Source organism: Oryctolagus cuniculus, chromosome 1, assembly GCF_964237555.1.
Source record: "Oryctolagus cuniculus chromosome 1, mOryCun1.1, whole genome shotgun sequence".
NCBI classification, from domain to species: Eukaryota; Metazoa; Chordata; class Mammalia; order Lagomorpha; family Leporidae; genus Oryctolagus; species Oryctolagus cuniculus.
The window spans coordinates 65,394,302-65,412,637 of record NC_091432.1 but is presented as its reverse complement, the minus strand read 5'-3'; the positions used below and the strand labels follow the sequence as shown (position 1 = coordinate 65,412,637).

Below are 18,336 nucleotides of genomic sequence, written 5' to 3'. Positions count from 1 at the left end.
CTGTGTCCCTATTTCTGCCTCCCTCTCTCATTCACTCTGTCTTCCAGATAAATTTTTTTTTTTTTTTTTTACAAAACATGGTGCCTGACAACTTGGGAGAAATTAAGATATATACATTAAGCATAAATATGATCATTTTATGTGGAACTATAAAACTAAATACCACAATGGGAGTTGAAAATCATTATTTCCTCTGGGAAAAGAAAGAAGGGGTCTAGATGAGGAACGTTTTGATAACAAAATTATAGAACTCCTTAAATTGTGTGCATGTTTTATATTCATTTAAAATAACTTCTTAAAAAAAAGCCAGCACAGTGAATGATGGAGCTTGAATTCTTGCTGTGTCTCTGCTTTGCTGCCCCAAAGGGCAGCGTTGAGTTGACAAAGCATGGGATCTCTGGAAGCTGAAGAAAGCAGCTTTAGTGTTGGCACAAAGGGCAAAAGCAGGTGTAGTCTGAGTGGAGAGATTACATGTTAATTATGGTGAAACTGACTGAGAGAGGAACCTTAGTTGTATTTCATTATTGGTATCCATCAGATGTTAAAACATATGGGTCTGGCTGAAATCAGACATTTAAAAAATACCAAATTCATGGTATTTTATTAGCATGTAATATAATATATACAAACACAGATACAGTTATATGTGTATATACACAATTATTTTAAATTTTGAGAAACAAGAATGTTTAAATTTTTTGTTTTGAAATCCATTCCTTTGATATGTCCAGAAACTTAGTGCTTTTTCTTCTGTACCAAGTTGTTGATAACAGGTATTTTTTATATAATGAGCATTAATTACAGCATTCATTTCAAAGCCATTCAATTAATAAGATTTAGTTTTCATTCAGTTAAATAACAAATAACCATTCACAAACATAGGTATTTTTAAACAAGAGTAGATATATAGGATACCACTTCTAAGGTACTCATAAAATTTAAAATTTTAAACATCATAGTAATCCTAAGTATTATACTCTGCTTCATTAATCTCCAGGTGTTATACTCTCAGTATATATTAAGAAAGTAGCGGTAAGCATTTGGTACCATTGTTCAGGCACTGCTTAGGGTACCCTCATACCATATTGCAGTGCCTGCCTCAAGTTGCAACTCCGCTTTCCATCCAGCCTCTCACTAGTGCAGTCCCTGGGAAGCGGCAGATGATGGCTCAAGTACTTAGGTCCCTGCCACTCATGTGGGAGACCTGGAGTGAGTCTGGGCCCTTGACTTTGGTTTGGCCTGGCCTTACTTATTGCAAGCATTTGGGGAATAAATCAGCAAATAGAAGATTGGTCTGTTTCTCTGCCTTTCAAATAAAATGAAAATTTAAAAACTTTTTTTAAAAAAATTGAGAAAGATGGGCACCAGGTTCTAGTCCCAGTTGTTGTTCCTCTTCCAGTCCAGCTCTCTGCTATGGTATGGGAGGGCAGTAGAGGATGGCCCAAGTGCTTGGGCCCCTGCACCCACATGGGAGACCAGGAAGAAGTACTTGGCTCCTAGCTTCGGATCGGCGTAGCTCTGCCCAGAGCAGCCATTTGGGGAGTGAACCAACTGAAGGAAGACCTTTCTCTCTGTCTCTCTCTCTCACTGTCTAACTTTATCTGTCAAATGAATTTTAAAAAAAATTGAGAAAGGTAAATTGAACTGTTTCAATTTTCCTAGAAGTTTGAATCTTTAAAAATCCACTAGAGATATCGGTTCTGTTTTACAATTTAGGAATCTATTTCCTATCACTTCCATTTCTAGAACTCCTATTTCAGCATAGAAAAATACAGAAATATAGGACAGATCATTCCTTGCCAAATAAATTTTTATATAATGCAATCATTGAGGATTGAGTAGATTAAGTCACTTATTATGTGGTTCTTCTGAATACACTTGCAGACAAATAATCAGCTTGTTTACACAGGCTGTAATCTCAACTAAAATGGCCCTCTACCCTTCTGTCTCTGCTGCTGCTTTGAGGCTGGGATATCTTCTTGGACAACATAAACCATAAATCATTAAGTCAAGCTCAAACATATTTCTTTAACACCACACCCAGTGCTAAGCCAACTCATGCCCATATAGTAATAACAAGCCACCGTAACTGCTTATCCAGTTTATCTGGTACAACATTGACCACAGGAATATATATTAGATGTTAATTATATGCATATGTTGTTTGATTTTAGCTTTTTAGACAAAGAAGATAGTGAATAGATTTTTGAATTTGTGTCTTTGCCAAACGTTGCCACCTGAGATTCAGATTTTGAAAAACTCTATTGTCAGCAAAGACAACTGCAGAAGCATTATCATCAGTCTTCAATAAGCTTTTCAAGACTTTTCTCAGTTCAGAGAAATACCATTTCCTTGATGATAGGTTTGTCATAGACATCACATCCAAAAAATTTTCAATCACATTAGAATTCTCATTGATACTAAAACACAACTCTCTTTTTCAACTACAAAGAAAGAAATGCCTTTTTAAAAAGATTTATTTATTTGCTTGAAAGGCAGAGCATCGGAGACCAAGGGAGTTACACAGATCTTCCTTCCTTTGCTTAACTCCCCAAATGGCTAAACACCCAGGGCCAAGCAGACCAAAGCCAGGAGCCAGGAACTGTATCTGGGTCTTCCACATGGGTGGCAGGAGTCCAGGTACTTGGGCCATCTGCCATTGCCTTTTCAGGTACATCAGCAGAAAGCTGGGTAGGAAGCAGAGCAGCCGGGATTCGAACCGATACTCTGATATGGGATGTCAGTGATGTCAGGGACAGCTTAACTTGCTGTACCACAACACCAGCCCCCACAAATTATTTAACATTTTCATTCAACTTGCTTTTAGATTTGCAGCCATACTTTTAACATGCTGACCAATTATAATTTTAATTAGACCTACATGTGCAGTGTTTATTACACACGAATTGTGCATTCACTAAGCGTTCTTTTACCAATTGTTATCATCCACAGGCAGCTTAAAACTTTATCCTGATGTGTAACTACATGTCACAGGAATTTCATTTATTTGCATTTTAAAAAATGCTGTGATGACTCAGGTGGTTGGGTCCTCACCTTTGAGACCTAGACTGAGTTTGGGAAGTGAACCAGCAAATGAGATCTCACTGTCACCATTCTCTCTACTGCTGCTGCTTTGCCTCTCAAATTAATAAATAAAAAATTTTTAAATCCTATTTAGAGACGGGAGTTGTAGCATAGTGAGTTAAGCTGCTATTGGGACCCACACATCCCATATCAGAGTATCTGGGATCAAGGCCCATCTCCGCTGCTTCCAGCCTAGTTTACTGCTAGCGCATACCCTGGGAGTCAGCAGATAACGGTACATGGGTTGCTGCCCATCCATGTGAGTAGGTTCCTGGTTTTAGCCTGGCCCAGCCTTGGCTGTTACATGCATTTGGAGAGTGAACCAGCAGATGGAAGATCTCTGTCTCTCTCTTTCTAATAAATAAAAATAAACTTTAAAAAAAATCCTGTTTAAATTTCAATATCTTTTTGTTTATTCTGTTTATATCTTTCTACACACTGATCCCTTTTTACTAGTTTCATAATGCTAATCCTTTTAAAATGTGTTTCTCTTTTTAAAATTCTTATTATTTATTCATTCTTTTTCTTTATTTGAAAGGCAGAGTTAGAGAAAGAGAATCTTTTATCTACTGGCTCACTCCCCAAATGCCTACATAACCAGAGCTAAGCCAGGCCAAAATCAGGAACCAGGAACTCCATCCAGGTCTCCCATGTGGGTGGCAGGGACCTTGTATTTGAGCTGCTGCCTCCCATGGTGCGAATTAGCCAGAAGCTGGGTCGTAAATAGAAGCAGGCATCCTGCTGCAACACAGCACCTGCCTCCATAATGGTATCTGTTGACACAGTCACATTTTGTTTATAGGTTTCACCATTAGGAGTTTTCTCTTCCACAAAGAAACATGCTTTCTCCCATTTTCTTTTTGAAATTCTTAAGTTTCTTGTTCCTTTATTTACACAAGGACTATTTCACTTTCCTCTTGATTATAGTATAAGACAGTAGACTACAGAAACCACAGATGTTAAGAGAATACTGCAAACAGCTCTATACGTGTAATTTTATAAAGATTTATTTATTATTTGAGAGATGGAATATGAGGGGTGGGAGGAGAGTGGCAGGGAGAGATATCTTCCATCTGCTGGTTCATTTCCCAAATAACCACAACAACCAGAGCTGGGCCAGGCTGAAACCAGGAACAGGAACTCCATCCAGGTCTCCAACATGGGTTATAAGGGCCCAAGCACTTGGACTGTCACCCAGTGCCTTTCCTGATGCATTAGCTAGGAGTTAGATGGAAGGCTGAGCAGCCAGGCAGGACTTGAGTCAGCACTCCAAAATGGAATGCAGCGTGGCAAGCATATAAATTTGACAATTTAGATGAAATGGGCCAATTTCTGGAAAAACCATAATCTGCTAAAACTCACTCAGAATTAAATAGATAACTTGAATAGGCTTGTAGCTAGTTTTTAAAATCAGACCTAGAACTGTTCTTTAAATTAAATTTGTAACTTAAAACCTTCCAAAAAAGAAATCTCAACACTTATTTACTAACAAATTCTTAGAAACATTTAAAGAAAAAATAACATCAATTTTACAGTCTCTTCCAGAAAGTTATTTTGAGACCTGTACCACCTTTACATTAAAGCTGGAGAAGGGTAGTACAGAAAAACTATACACACATTCTATTCATGAACTTGAATCTAAAAATTTCAAACAAAACATTAGCAAATGGAGGCTAGCATCATTTAAAAAAAAAACAGTGTCATGCCAAGTAGGATTTGTCTCAGGAAGACGAATGTGATGAGCCACATTAACAGTGGAATATGAAGGTGCATCAAAAAGTTTGTGGGAAAATGGAATAATGGAATTAAAAGTAGTTTGTTTTGGTGTAGAAATATTTAAATTCATACAATCTTTTTCATAATATGCATTTTCCATGAAATTTTTGAAGATTCCCTCCTATTACTCAACCAATAAAAGCTATTGAATATGTGCATCATCACATGGAAGGATCTCGGAAACATTATGAAAAGAGTTCACTTCAAAATGTTATCTATTTTATGAATATATGACATTCTTTTCTTTTTAAAGATTTATTTTATTTATTTGAAAGGCAGAGTTACAGAGAGAGGGTCGTAGAGAGAGGTCTTCCATCTGTTAGTTCACTCCCCAGATGACTACAACAGCCAGAGTTGAGCAAGTCCAAAGCCAGGAGCCAGGAGCTTCTTCTGGGTCTTCCATGTGGGTGCAGGGGCCCAAGCACTTGTAATTGTATTGTATCTGATGCATTCCCAGGTGCTTTAGCGGGGAGCTAGATTGGAAGTGAAGCAGCCTGCAACTTAACCCACTATGCCACAACACCAGCCCCTTATATGACACCTTGTTTTTTTTTTTTTTTAAAGATTTATTTTATTTATTTGAAAGAATTACAGAGAGAGTTAGAGACAGAGAGAGAGGTCTTTGATCTGCTGATTCATTCCCCAAATGGCAGCAATAGCCAGAGCTGAGCCGATTAGGAGCCAGGAGCTTCTTCCAGGTCTCCCACGTGAGTGCAGGGGTCCAAGGACTTGAGCCATTCTCTGCTGCTTTCCCAGGCACATTAGCAGGGAACTGGATCAGAAGTAGAACAGCTGGTACTAAAACTAGCACCCATGTGGGATGCCAGCATTGTAGGCCAGGGCTTTAACCTGCTGTGCCACAGCACAGGCCCCTATATAACATTCTTGAAACGACAGAACTATGATCACTAGTTGTTAGGGGTCAGAGATAAGAAAACAATGAAACTATAAAAGAGAGTTTTCTGGGGTGATGTTAGTGTTCTGTGTCTTGATAATGGTGATGGTTACATGCATCTATACCCATGTTAAAACTCATAAAACTGGGGACCGGCACTATGGTGTACTGGGTGGGGCCGCTGCCTGCAGTGCTGGCATCCCATGTGGGCACCAGTTTGAGTCTGGTTACTCCACTTCCGATCTGGCTCTCTGCTATGGCCTGGGGGAACAGTAAAAGATGGCCGAAGTCTCTGGGCCCCTGTACCTGCATGGGAGACCCAGAAGAGGCTCCTGGCCCCTGGGTTCGGATGGGCGCAGTTCCAGCCATTGTGGGGTGGACCGGTGGATGGAGGATCTCTCTCTCTCTTTCTCTGCCTCTCCCTCTCTCTGTGTGTGTAGCTCTGACTTTCAAAATAAATCTTAAAAAAAAAAAAACTCATAAAACTGTACATTTATGAAAATGTCAGTTTTACTGTAAGAAAAAAAATTTCAAAAGCTAGAAGCCTAGGTGTGATGATAAATAGCAATTGTCACTGCCTCACAGTGGGATAGGCTAGGGACTTACAGCTGGAGCACAGACCTTTACTGAAGCCACTAGTCTAATTAATATTTGCGACATAAGAATGGGGACCCAGCATTGCTAGATGTTCTCTTTTGTAAAACATTGTTAAGTGATTTAAATGTTTAAAAACACTGTGTTAACTAGCATAAGTCTGAAAATTAGGCATAGTAATTTTCTCTGATACCAGAAAATATTATCAATATAGTGATGGTTGTCAGCAACTTAGTGCTAAAGAGAACCTTGAGTCATTGCTAGAAGACTTATCAGGTTACTGTGTTATGGGTGAGAGAAGTGTATATATGAGTGGTATGAGCTTCAGAAGAGGGGTGACATATTTAGATGATAGAATATGTAGATAGCACCAGAAAGAAAGAGATAAGTCAGCTTCCCTTATCCCAGATAGTGCAAGTAATTTCCTTTGGAGAAGACTTCAGGGAAATGGGGACATATTTAGAAAGCAATGTTTGGTTAAAAAGGTAAAGTAGTTTATATACAATAGAAATTCTGCAGGGCTCAATGAAGGGATCGGCAGAGCAGTGAGAACAAGGGTGAGCTGTGACTGAGGTGGGCATGAGTGAAGATTTGGAAGATGAATGCAGGAGTGTATTGGGTAGATTGTGGGAAGCAGAAGGGTTAGGAGTAGATGATGTAAACTAATGGGAATTGATGGACAGTATCCTGGTTTATACCACTGAAGTTTGACTCAAGTTCTTCCTTCTGCCTCTAGTGTTCTACCCAGCTCCTTTCAGCTTTATCTGTATCATTCGTAGTTAAGTTTCTCCGCTCAGATGTTTGCATTTCACTCCTGGAAACCGTCCTGGCACTCCTTCCTCAACTCTTGCCCAAGCTGAGACCCCTTGTTAGTGGGCCTAATATACATCCTTATCTAAAAATTCACCATTTTATATTAAAATTACTTTGTAAAGTTTTCCCTGCAAGACACTGTGATCCTCTGGTTTTAAGTCCATATTTTAGTCATCTCTTTGCTTCAGGCAGGTGGCACAGAGCTGATATCAGCTATTTAGCTGAACAGGAATTATGCCATCTTCTATATTTTACACTTGATCTTAGCCAAAAGGCAGAGAAACAATGCATCTTCTGTATTTTGATGTAAGATGGAAGAGGCTTCTGTCTGGACTTCTCAATCAGGGGCCAATGGTAGTATAGGCCCATGAGTTGATTTGTTACTGATTCAGATCTGCTTAGGGCGAAAACAAAAGTCAGTGGCCAGCAACTGAGTCATTATTAAGGCCAGGGACTCAGACCTTTATGTCTCCTTTACTTCTGGAATGCAGTGGCGGTCTTTGGCAAGTGATGAATGGTAAGGGAGCATTTTGTGACATCAGCATTTGGGGAGCCAGGATTGTATGTGATGTACCTAAGTGATCACTACAGAGTCCTTATCCTGCTGTACTCCTGCCATTTGTCTTTATATAAAAATCTCGATGTTGCATAGATTTGAAGGACCTTATGTTACCTGGTTCATGAACAGAATCCTTCTCATGAAGACTCAGGCACATTTTAATGAGTTTCTACCATAGTAATTTTCTACACAAAATATTCCAATGACATTCTCAGAGATATCTGAAAGACATCTAACTGCAATTTCTCATTTTTGTGTTAGGCCATTCATCATTATTTGACTGTGTTTGGCTGCTTCAACAATTTCTTCTGCTCGATCTGACATTGACACTAACACTTTCAACACTGCTGGTCTTTTTTTTTTTTTTAAGTATAATCTTCAATTTCTTCTCCAAGGTTTTGCTTTAGGCTCTATTTTATTTTTTATAACTTCATTAGACTTTTCTCTATTGGGCTTTTAAGAGGATGAGAGAACCTTTCACTAGAGCTGTTTAATTCATAGGAATGAAATTATAATGTGATTTTTTTTTATCTTAGTGTTCCTCCTTCCTTACCTCATCTAATAGCATAGAACAAGAGACTTATTTTTCCTAAGTAACTAACAGTAAGAATGCAGAGGGTGCTATGTCATTCTTTTATTTATCAGATTATTAGGTGTATTAGATTGTGTACCCCATGTACAGGTACTACACTAAACAATTAGTCCATAGAAAAATTAAGGTAACATACATCTTCAAAGAATTCATAATCTAATTAGGATGATCACTGAAAGTTGTAAATGCCTTTTCTAAGGTACTAATTTGAACATGCATGCACATGCATACACACCTTAGAATGAAAGATGTTTCTTTTATTTCCTTGCATTTCACAAAATAATGCCCTTTCTCTTAGAATATTATTCTTCCCTAACAGAGTTACATCATGATAGAAGCTTCTCTGGCTAAGCAGATTGGTACAGTTCCTGGCCTATATAACAGCGGTCAGTAAGTGGTGGGTATGTTGTTGGATACAGAATGAGTAGAAACATGAAGGAAGCAGGAGACAAGGCATCTCTACCTGGACATAAAGAGTTAATTCTAGAGTACATTTCTATACAAAGACATAAAGCTATGAAACATAGGATACATTTAGAGAAACCCAAGTAATTGGGCTGTCCAGGACAGAGAGATGAAAAAGGAGCATGGTGAAAAATGCGGCTTTTCCTGTAGGCAGAACAGGAAGTTAGATGTCATCCTTTAAGGAATGGGGCCATTATTATCTATGAAGCAGAAAAGTCCAAAAATGAGTTAGTTAGTGCTAAGAAAATCTCTGATGCATACGTGTCTGTTTCAGGTCTCACTTGCCCTGGAGCCTCTGTCAGAAACTTACAACAGCTACAATCCTTTTCCTACCACTGACAAAACAGAAAATGTACTTTTTTCTGAACGTGGATTCAGAGAGGATGCTGAACCCTGCAATACCCAGTTTCTGGTTCCGTCACGGCCCCAGAGGATCCCTACCATCAAAGCTGATGGCAAGGAGTTGGCCGCCAGCAGCAGTAGATCAACCACTCTAAGGTAATTCCATGCCAGCACCTTTCCTTCTGTCAGCTAACTGCTGTTGAACTTGTGATTTCTTTTTCATTTGTGGCTGAGTAAAAGACCAAAGACAGAGAGAGCTTCAATCACTTAGTCAACAGATAACCATGAAGCACGAAGTAGGTATGGGCCTGGTGTGATACCAGGTGCTGGGCATAGAGATTCATAATGCAGTTCCTATTTTCAAGGACTACACTACCCACAGTCTAGAGGGGAAGCCAGCATACAGATTAATATGGCATAGGGTAAGCAGATGCCAGAATAGCTGTCCATCAGGGAAAGGGCATTATTTTGTGAAATGCATTGAAATAAAAGAAACATTGTGGTTTTTTTTTTTTTTAAAGTTTATTTGAAAAACAGAAATCTTCCATCTGCTGGTTCACTCTCCAAATGCCCACAGCTGTCCCCAAGCAGGGACTTAATCTGCTACACCTCAACACCCACCCAAAGAAACAGATTCTTGTTTAAAGTACTTATGAGGTATTTGTTCTGTGTCTCACTTATGCTACAGCCCTCCAACAGTAGGTAAACCATCTGTTGTTTCTCTCATTTGGGAGATGAAAAAGAGAGAGGCAATTTCTACCTCTGACAAAGTAGAGTGTTACCATACTGCATTATGTAGTGTTGATATTCTTCTTTTTTTTTTTTTTTTTTAAACAGGGGAAAAGACCACTTGTACTTCACAGAGAATTCCGATACAATGAAGGACTCTTTCTTTGGACTACAGCACCATCTTAATTCAGGTCAGAGTTTAGAATCTGTGACTCTGAAAGGCAGAGCTGCACAGAAACAGATGTCCCTTCTCAGTAGTTCTGAAATCCAGCCTCAAATTACAACTGTTGCCAAGAGTCGTAGTGACTCATGCATTCTTTCTTCAAACCACCCGCCTACCAAAGACCTTCTTTCAGGTATGTATATGTTTGTAAACTGAGACTGAGCTGTATTTATGCGCTTACTCTGCTTATTAGCAAGCCTACAAAGAAAACCAAGTCGTCTGTTTAAACTAAATAGCCAAATAAAACTAAGAAGTCTTGGTAGAGTCCAGAATCTCTCACCGTTTACAATAGCTCTATTAAACAACCAAATAGTTTCTAAATAATTACTAGGTTCTTAAAATTGTAGGTTTAGGGAAGGAACCATTCAATAGGAACCTGGATATAGCAGAATGCCTTTGTCATAGCAAAATATTACCCCTTATTTTTTTCCCAAATATTTCAAGGCAAACAAGGTTTTTGTCTCACCCTCAGCATTTACTTACACTTTTGAATAGAGGCTAGAACGAAATCTATTTCACATTCTGAAAACTGTTAGTCTTAGTGGGAATATTCAATGCAGAACAACTCCAATCTTAAACCTGGGGATTAAATATCACTTGTGGCCAAGCATTAGTAGAATGTCCTTACCTATGTAAGGACTTAGACTCAAATAAAAAAGCCAATAAGAACAGAATTAGATTATCTCATTTTAGGGAGTGGTATAATTAAATCAGTGTATTGAAAATGCTCTATAATGGTCAACCATTACATCAGGAGTGCCACAGGAATTTGTCACCATACAAATACAGTTCCCAAAGTAGAGTATATGGAGCGTTCGTCGAAAAACCTTTTAGGGGCTAGTGTGTGGCATAGCTGTTAATGCTATGCTAGCATCCCATATGAGTGCCAGTTTGTGTCCCAGCTGCTGCACTTCTGATCCAGCTCCCTACTAATGGCCTAGGAAAAGCAGCAGAAGATGGCACATGTGTTTGGACCCCTAGTACCCATGTGGGAGACCCGGATGAAGCTCCCTGCTCCTGGCTTCAACCTGGCCCAATCTTGGGTGTTGTGGCCATCTGGGGAGTGAACCAATGGGTGGAGGATCCCTCTCTATCTCTCCCCCTCTCCCTCCCCTCTCCCTCCCCTCTCCCTCCCCTCTCCCTCCCCTCTCCCTCCCCTCTCCCTCCCCTCTCCCTCCCTCTCCCTCCCTCTCCCCCCCTCTCCCCCTCTCCCTTTCCCTCTCCGTCTCTCTGTGTCTCATCCTCTCTCTCTCTAACACTTGACTTTCAAATAAATATATCTTTTTGAAAAAAAAAAAACACCTTTTAAATAACTATTCAAGTACATAATTTACATTGGTAAGAATTTTTTTTAAAAAAGATTTATTTGTTTGTTTGTTTTTTTGAAAGGCAGAATTAGAGAAGGAGAGTCAGACAAAGATCTTCATCTGCTGGTTCCCTCCCTATATGGCCACAATGGCTGGGGCTAGGCCAGGAGCCAGGTACTTTTTCCAGGTCTCCCATGTGGGTGGCAGGGGCACAGGGACTTGAGCTATCTTCCACTGCTTTCCCAGGCACATCATCAGGGAGCTGGATTAGAAGTGGAACCAGCCAGGACTCGAACCAGCACCTCTGTGGGTTGCTGGCATTGCATGTGGCAGCTTAACCTGCTGAGCCACAGCACCAGTCCCAGAAAGAACATTTTTTAAATGACAACATTCTGTTCATATTTTTTCAACTGAGAGATATTTTGATTTCCTTTTTCTTTTTTTTTTTTTTTTTTTCTTTTTTTTTTTTTGGCAGGCAGAGTGGACAGTGAGAGAGAGAAACAGAGAGAAAGGTCTTCCCTTGCCGTTGGTTCACCCTCCAATGGCCGCCGCGGCCAGCGTGCTGCGGCCGGCGCACCGCGCTGATCCGATGGCAGGAGCCAGGAGCCAGGTGCTTTTCCTGGTCTCCCATGGGGTGCAGGGCCCAAGCACCTGGGCCATCCTCCTCTGCACTCCCTGGCCACAGCAGAGAGCTGGCCTGGAAGAGGGGCAACCGGGACAGAATCCGGTGCCCCGACCGGGACTAGAACTCGGTGTGCCAGTGCCGCTAGGTGGAGGATTAGCCTAGTGAGCCATGGCGCCAGCCTTGATTTCCTATTTTTAAAAATATATCCCAAGATTATAATTATTGATTTTGGTCTTTATTGCCTAGACTACATTAACAAGAGTAAAAATTTCCCGGTGTACTTAGTACTTGTCAGTTCATACTTGGAAAATTTTGTGTAGACCCTGTACCCAACTTTAAGATATTTTTTTCATTCAGTAAGCAATTATTTATTCAGTACCCATCAAATGTCTGACACTCTTCCGTATATCAGGGATATAGTTGTTTAATGCTTTAAGAAATAGACACAAACTTCTGCCTTTGAGATCTTAGAGACAAATGATAAACTAGATCAGGAAATCAGATGATGCAAGTGGCAATGGGGAAAAAAATGAGAGGACTGAATATTCATTGTATATCAGTTGGCAAAAGAATGCTTTATTGGGCCGGCGCCATGGCTCACTAGGCTAATCCTCCGCCTGCGGCGCGGCACCCTGGGTTCTAGTCCCAGTTGGGGTGCCGGATACTAGTTCCGGTTGCTCCTCTTCCAGTCCAGCTCTCTGCTGTGGCCTGGGAGGGCAGCGGAGGATGGCCCACGTGCTTGGGTCCCTGCACCCGCATGGGAGACCAGGAAGAAGAACCTGGCTCCTGGCTTCGGATCAGCACAGCGCAGGCCGTAGTGGCCATTAGGGGAATGTACCAGTGGAAGGAAGACCTTTCTCTCTGTCTCTCTCTCACTGTCTATAACTCTACCTATCAAATAAAAAAAAAGAAAAAGAATGCCTTATTAATAAGGCAACGTTAAAGCTCTAGAAAAGATGAATTTCTTCTAAGGGGAGTAACTAGGCTCATCAGAGGACCACCAAAAGCTAACTTGGCCTGGAGAAAATGTAGCTACCCTTTGCTCAGCAGGACCCATGTGCTAACTACTATGTCAAGTGCTTTATCCTCAGGAAGTAGGGATTGCCATCCTCATTTTAAACTGAAGATATCCTCATTTTAAAAGCTCAGTTAGGGAGCACCTGCCCTGTCAAAGAGGCACTGCTCTTTAGCTCTCATATGGCCATTGTCTCAGACTGAAAGGCAAAGTTCTCTGCTTCATGCTTCTGTAGGATGTGTTGTTTACCTAGTCCTGCTGGGGTGTTGTTTCATTTTGTTTTGTTTTTTAAAATCCAGACCATGCTATCTAATTGTTCAAGCCAACCAGAACATGCCAGGTGCATCCCATGTGCTGCCAGTGTGCATTGTCTTCCAAGAGCTACCCGACCCATATCCACATAGAGCACTTTCCAGGACCCTCAGACGCTTAGACTTGTGATTTGTACTGAACCCCGTGTATGGTTTTTACTATACTTTCATACCTATGCTGTAGTTTAATCTATAAATTAGACACAAGAATAGATTAACAATAACTGTTAATAAAATAGAAGTTATAACAATTTACTGTAGTAGAAGTTATGTGAATGTGGTATCTTTCTTTTCTTTCCAATAAGTTGCAAACTTCCACTTCTTCACCTAAAGGAAACACTTTATGGGCTTCTCTTTGGCATATCCGAATTGCTGGTATCACTACTGTGAGTTTTAGGGCCTTTATTAAGTAAAGTAAGGTTTATTTGAACACAACACTGCAATACCATAACTGTAGATCTGATAACAAGACAGCTACTAAATGGCTGTCAGGCAGGTGGCATACAGTATGGATACACTGGACAAAGGAATGATTCATATCCTGGGCAGGACAGAGCATAATAGTATGAGATTTCATTACACCACCCAGACAGTCCTTTATTTAAAACTTATGACTTGTTTATTTCTAGAATTTTCTGTGTAATATTTTTGGTTCACAGGTAGCTGACACTGCAGACAAGGGGGAACTAGGGTGTCTGTATTGCATATATAACTTGTGCAAGTTGTTTATCCTCTACCTCAACATCTTTATCTAGAAAATAAAATATATTGGGGATGGCATTGTGTCATAGCAGGTTAAGCTTCCACCTGTGACACGAGCATCCCATACAGGTGCCATTTCGAATCCTGGCTACTCCACTTCCAATTCAGCTCTCTGCTAATACTCCTGGAAAAGCCATGGAAGGTGGCCCAAGTGCTTGGGCCCCTGCATCCATGTGGGAGACCCAGAAGAAGCTCTGTGGCCCAGCCAAAGCCATTGCAGCATAAACCAGCAGATGGAAGACCTCTCTCCCCCTCCCCCTCCCGCTCCCCCTCCCTCTCTCTCTCCCTCCTTTCTTCCTCCCTCCCTCCCTCCCCCCACCTTTCTGTAACTCTACTTTTCATATGAATAGAAAACAGCTATCAGGCTTACAGTTAAAAAAAGAAAATAAAGATTATAATATATAACTCAGAAAAGCATTGGAATGATTAATATGTGTAAAACACTTAAATTGGTGCCTAGGGTTCAGTAAATGTTAGCTGCCATAATTTTTGTTGCTGCTGTTACTTGAGGGATGTACTAAATTTTAACCTATCAGAAAACCTAATGATTTGGATTTTATCTCCACATTTCCAGTAACCTCAGGTATGATCGTGGATTGTGGATGAGTCAAGGAAATGTGGTTTTTTTTTGGGGGGGGGGGGCATTCTTTTCTTTATTCATAAAAGTATAAATGTAAAATATATTATCACTCTTCAAGCTTTATCTAGTATAATTGTTAGTGTTTTTGGTTAAGAATGATACAATATTAAGGGACTGGCACTGTGGCACGATGAGTTAAGCTGCCATCTGCAGCACCGGCATCCCATATGGGCACTAGTTCAAGTCCTGACTGCTCCACTTCCAATCCAGCTCCCTGCTAATGCACCTGGGAAAAGCAGTGGAAGATGGCCCAAGTGCTTGGGCCCTTGTATTCATATGGGAGACCCAGAAGCAGCTCCTGGCTTCTACCTTTGTCCTGACCCAGCCCTGGCTGTTGTAGCCATTTAGAAAGTGAACCAGGAGGCTGGCACTGTGGCATAACAGGTAAAGCTGTGGCCTGCAGCACTGGCATCCCATATGGGTGCCAGTTTGAGTCCCGGCTGCTGCACTTCCCATCCAGCTCTCTTGCTGTGGCCTGGGAAAGCAGTAGAACATAGCTCAAGTCTTGGGCCCCTTGCACTTGTGTAGGAGACCTGGAAGAAGCTCCTGGCTCCTGGCTTCAGATCTGCACAGCTGCAGCCTTTGGCGACCATCTAGGGAGTGAACCTGCAGATAGAAGACCTCCCTCTCTACCTTTGCCTCTGCCTTTAAAATAAATAAATCTTCAAAAAAAAAAAAAAAAAAGTGACCCAATGAATGGAAGATCTCTCTCTCTCTCTCTCTCTCTCTCTGTAAGCTGCCTTTCAAATAAATAAAGCTTTTTCAAAAATTATATTAGAACTCTTGCAAATAACAAGTCAGTAAGATGTGGTTATGAAAATGACATATAGATATTACGGATCTTTATGAACCAACAGCAGTTGGAAGAGTCACAAGAAACTCCCACAAGAAACATTCTGTCCACAACAGAGATTTCAGTCATTACTGTGATACCAGCATCTAAAACAGTGCATATAAGAGAAGCTCAGTAAACATCTTTTGCTAAATAAATACCCTCAAGAAATTTTCAAGCTAGTAAGAAGGCAGACAAATATGATATACTGTGCTAAGTCCTATAATAAAGGAAATAGGTTGAATATTTCTAATATTTTTGCTGGGTTTTAAGAGTTTTCATTTTCTGCTTTGTACTCCTCAGCTTTGTTAGAACAAGGCAATAAACTGCGTAATGCCATGGTGATTTCGGCAATGAAATCAAGCCCAGATACTAGCATGCTGTTAGACAAAGTTCCTCCTCCTATGATGGAAGAGTCTCTTAGAGCATCAACACAGTAAGTGACAAGAGAGACACATTCCCCAACAAGTCATTTCTTAGTAATTGCTAGCCTGTGTTTCTTGTCAAGTTATAAACTGGATGATCTTGATTTAACAAATAATTCTCTTCTTGTAAATTTGTATTTATTTATTTGAGAGACAGATATACAGAGAGAGAAGTCTAATCTACTGGTTCACCCTCCACCCACAATGGCTGGGACTAGGCCAAGACCAAGGCTGAAAGCAGAATCCAGGAACTCATGTGGATGGCAGGATGCCTCCCGGAGTCTGCACTAACAGGAAGCTGGAGCCAGGAATCAGAGGCAGGCTTCAAACCCACACGCTCCTGTGTGGGACATGGACTGCTCAATTACCATCCCAACTGCTCGGTCACATGGCAGCCCACGTGCTGGTGCTTGTTAAATATATAAAGTGATAAATTCTTTGCTCTCTCTGAATTGGCATGTTTGCATATAAAATGAGCCTGTTTGCTCTGTATGAAATGAAATTCTAAATGTAGGAAACAGATTTGCAAGGTTTATATATGTTTAAGGCAGTTAAGTCTAAAGTATGTTACATTTTCTCAATCAGAATCCATGTACTATCTCTTAGCTCATTTAATTATGATTTAGACTTTTCCCACCTGTGAGCCACTCAGTGAGAAAGTATTTTTTCCATACGTTACAGAATGAGAACCTTTCCACAGAATCGACTTAAGGATCACAAGGAGGATCATCTCCCTTCTCCAACTGAGAATACATTTTGGAAACATGACACAAAAGCTGATACCAGTGCTATACAACTGCTATTAGGAAGGTAAGTACTCTTAGCTAGCTTTCTTCCTCTTAAATTCTTCCTCCAGTTAATTGTGTACATTATTAAGATGTATTAAGATGTAAGAGTAACCGAGTCCTTCCCTGTTCCTTAAGCTACTACTCATTGCCTACTAAATAAAAATCCAGTTTTCAGCCTTCCATTCTTGGCTTTGCTTACAGAGTGATTCCCAATCCCTTGCTATTATCTGCCGGTGTTTTTCCCAGTACCAGTGTTGGCATGGGATGATGAAAAGAACATGAATTTTAATCAGACACTAATTGAAATTTGAGGTCTGTCTCTTGCTAGCTTTGTGACCTTAAGCAGATATCTCTGAACTTTAGAGACATTAGTAAAATTGGAATAATACCCAACTTTGAAAAATTATTTTGAAGATTAGGAATGATGCATATATAATGCTATGCTTGATACCTAGTAGTTTGATTAATAATAATAAATATTGCTACCATTGTTTAATATTATTCCTCACATGGGTCCATAAGCTAGACTCATCTATTTCTTGTGTCTTTAGTAAGCTACTCTCTATATTCATGTTTTGGAATGGGAGTAAGACATGCTTGTTAAAAGCTTTTGTGTTCTGAGTTAAAGAGATTTGAGAGAATGTATGCTTCAGAAACTGCAATTAGTTTGATTTGGTTAAAGTTTAGACTTCCCATAAAGAATTGGCTAATCTACATAATCCTTTGATATGCTAATGATGGAACAGATGAGGACAATAAAGGTATAATAAAATAAATTAAAATTATGCTTTGAAATACTTTTAATTTTATATTAGTGAGTGTATACTTCATATTATAGAAATTGGGTAGACATCAAAAATATTTTGAGCAGGGGCTGGCATTAGTGCAGCAGTTAAGACATTGCTTGGGATGCCTGCATCCCATATAGTAGTGTCTAAATTTGAGTCCTAGCTCTACTCTCTATTCCAACTTGCTGCTAATACACACCCCTGGAAGCAGCTGATGATGGCTCAAGTACTTGGGTCACTGCCACCCAAGTAGGAGACCCAGACTGAGTTCCAGGTTCCTGGGTCTGGCCCAGCTCTGGCTATTGGGAGCATTTGAGGAGTGAACTGATAGATAAGAGATAGCTCTCCCTTTATCTCTTCTCCCTACCACTTTCTCTTTCCTCCCTCCCTAACTCTGTCTCTCTTTTAAAATAAATTTTTATTTACAAATTTTAAAATATTTTGAGCAGAAGAACAAAAAAGAGGAGTGTGCCAATAGTATGGAAAATCAACCAGATAAGAGATGAGAAGGCATGTGAGTTTTTCCTCGCTAAGGGGGATGAAGAGTCAAGACATCAATAGTTGAGGACAAAGAGTAAAATAAATGACATGTAGAGTTTTGGTGTTAGTGGCTCCATGGGTCAAAAAGATTGGAGTAGAAATCCTCGAAAAGGCATAGACAAGGGTTTGGAGGTAGTAAGTTCAGGCTTGAGCCTATAGCTCTGTTAAACTTGAGTTGCCTGTGGAACATTCACATGTGGCTATCTAGTAGGCACTTGGATATATGAGCTA

The 18,336-nt window shown here is 40.2% G+C and overlaps 1 protein-coding gene across 14 annotated transcripts in view; it reads left to right on the top strand.

The window, feature by feature from the left end:
* The window catches only part of C2CD3 (C2 domain containing 3 centriole elongation regulator), a 122,697-nt gene that overhangs the window by 12,687 nt on the left and 91,674 nt on the right, over nucleotides 1–18,336 (top strand). For 8 of the 14 annotated variants that reach the window (XR_011389150.1, XM_002708510.5, XM_070075257.1 and 5 more), the window contains 4 exons: nucleotides 9,053–9,276; nucleotides 9,958–10,205; nucleotides 15,868–16,000; nucleotides 16,671–16,799. Coding sequence is in view for 13 of the 14 variants with exons in the window: in XM_002708510.5 (XP_002708556.2) it covers nucleotides 9,053–9,276; nucleotides 9,958–10,205; nucleotides 15,868–16,000; nucleotides 16,671–16,799 (734 nt within the window). In the remaining variant the exon portion in view is untranslated. The remainder of the gene's footprint in view (nucleotides 1–9,052; nucleotides 9,277–9,957; nucleotides 10,206–15,867; nucleotides 16,001–16,670; nucleotides 16,800–18,336) is intronic. The other 6 variants (XM_070075269.1, XM_070075259.1, XM_070075263.1 and 3 more) reach the window with 3 other exon arrangements.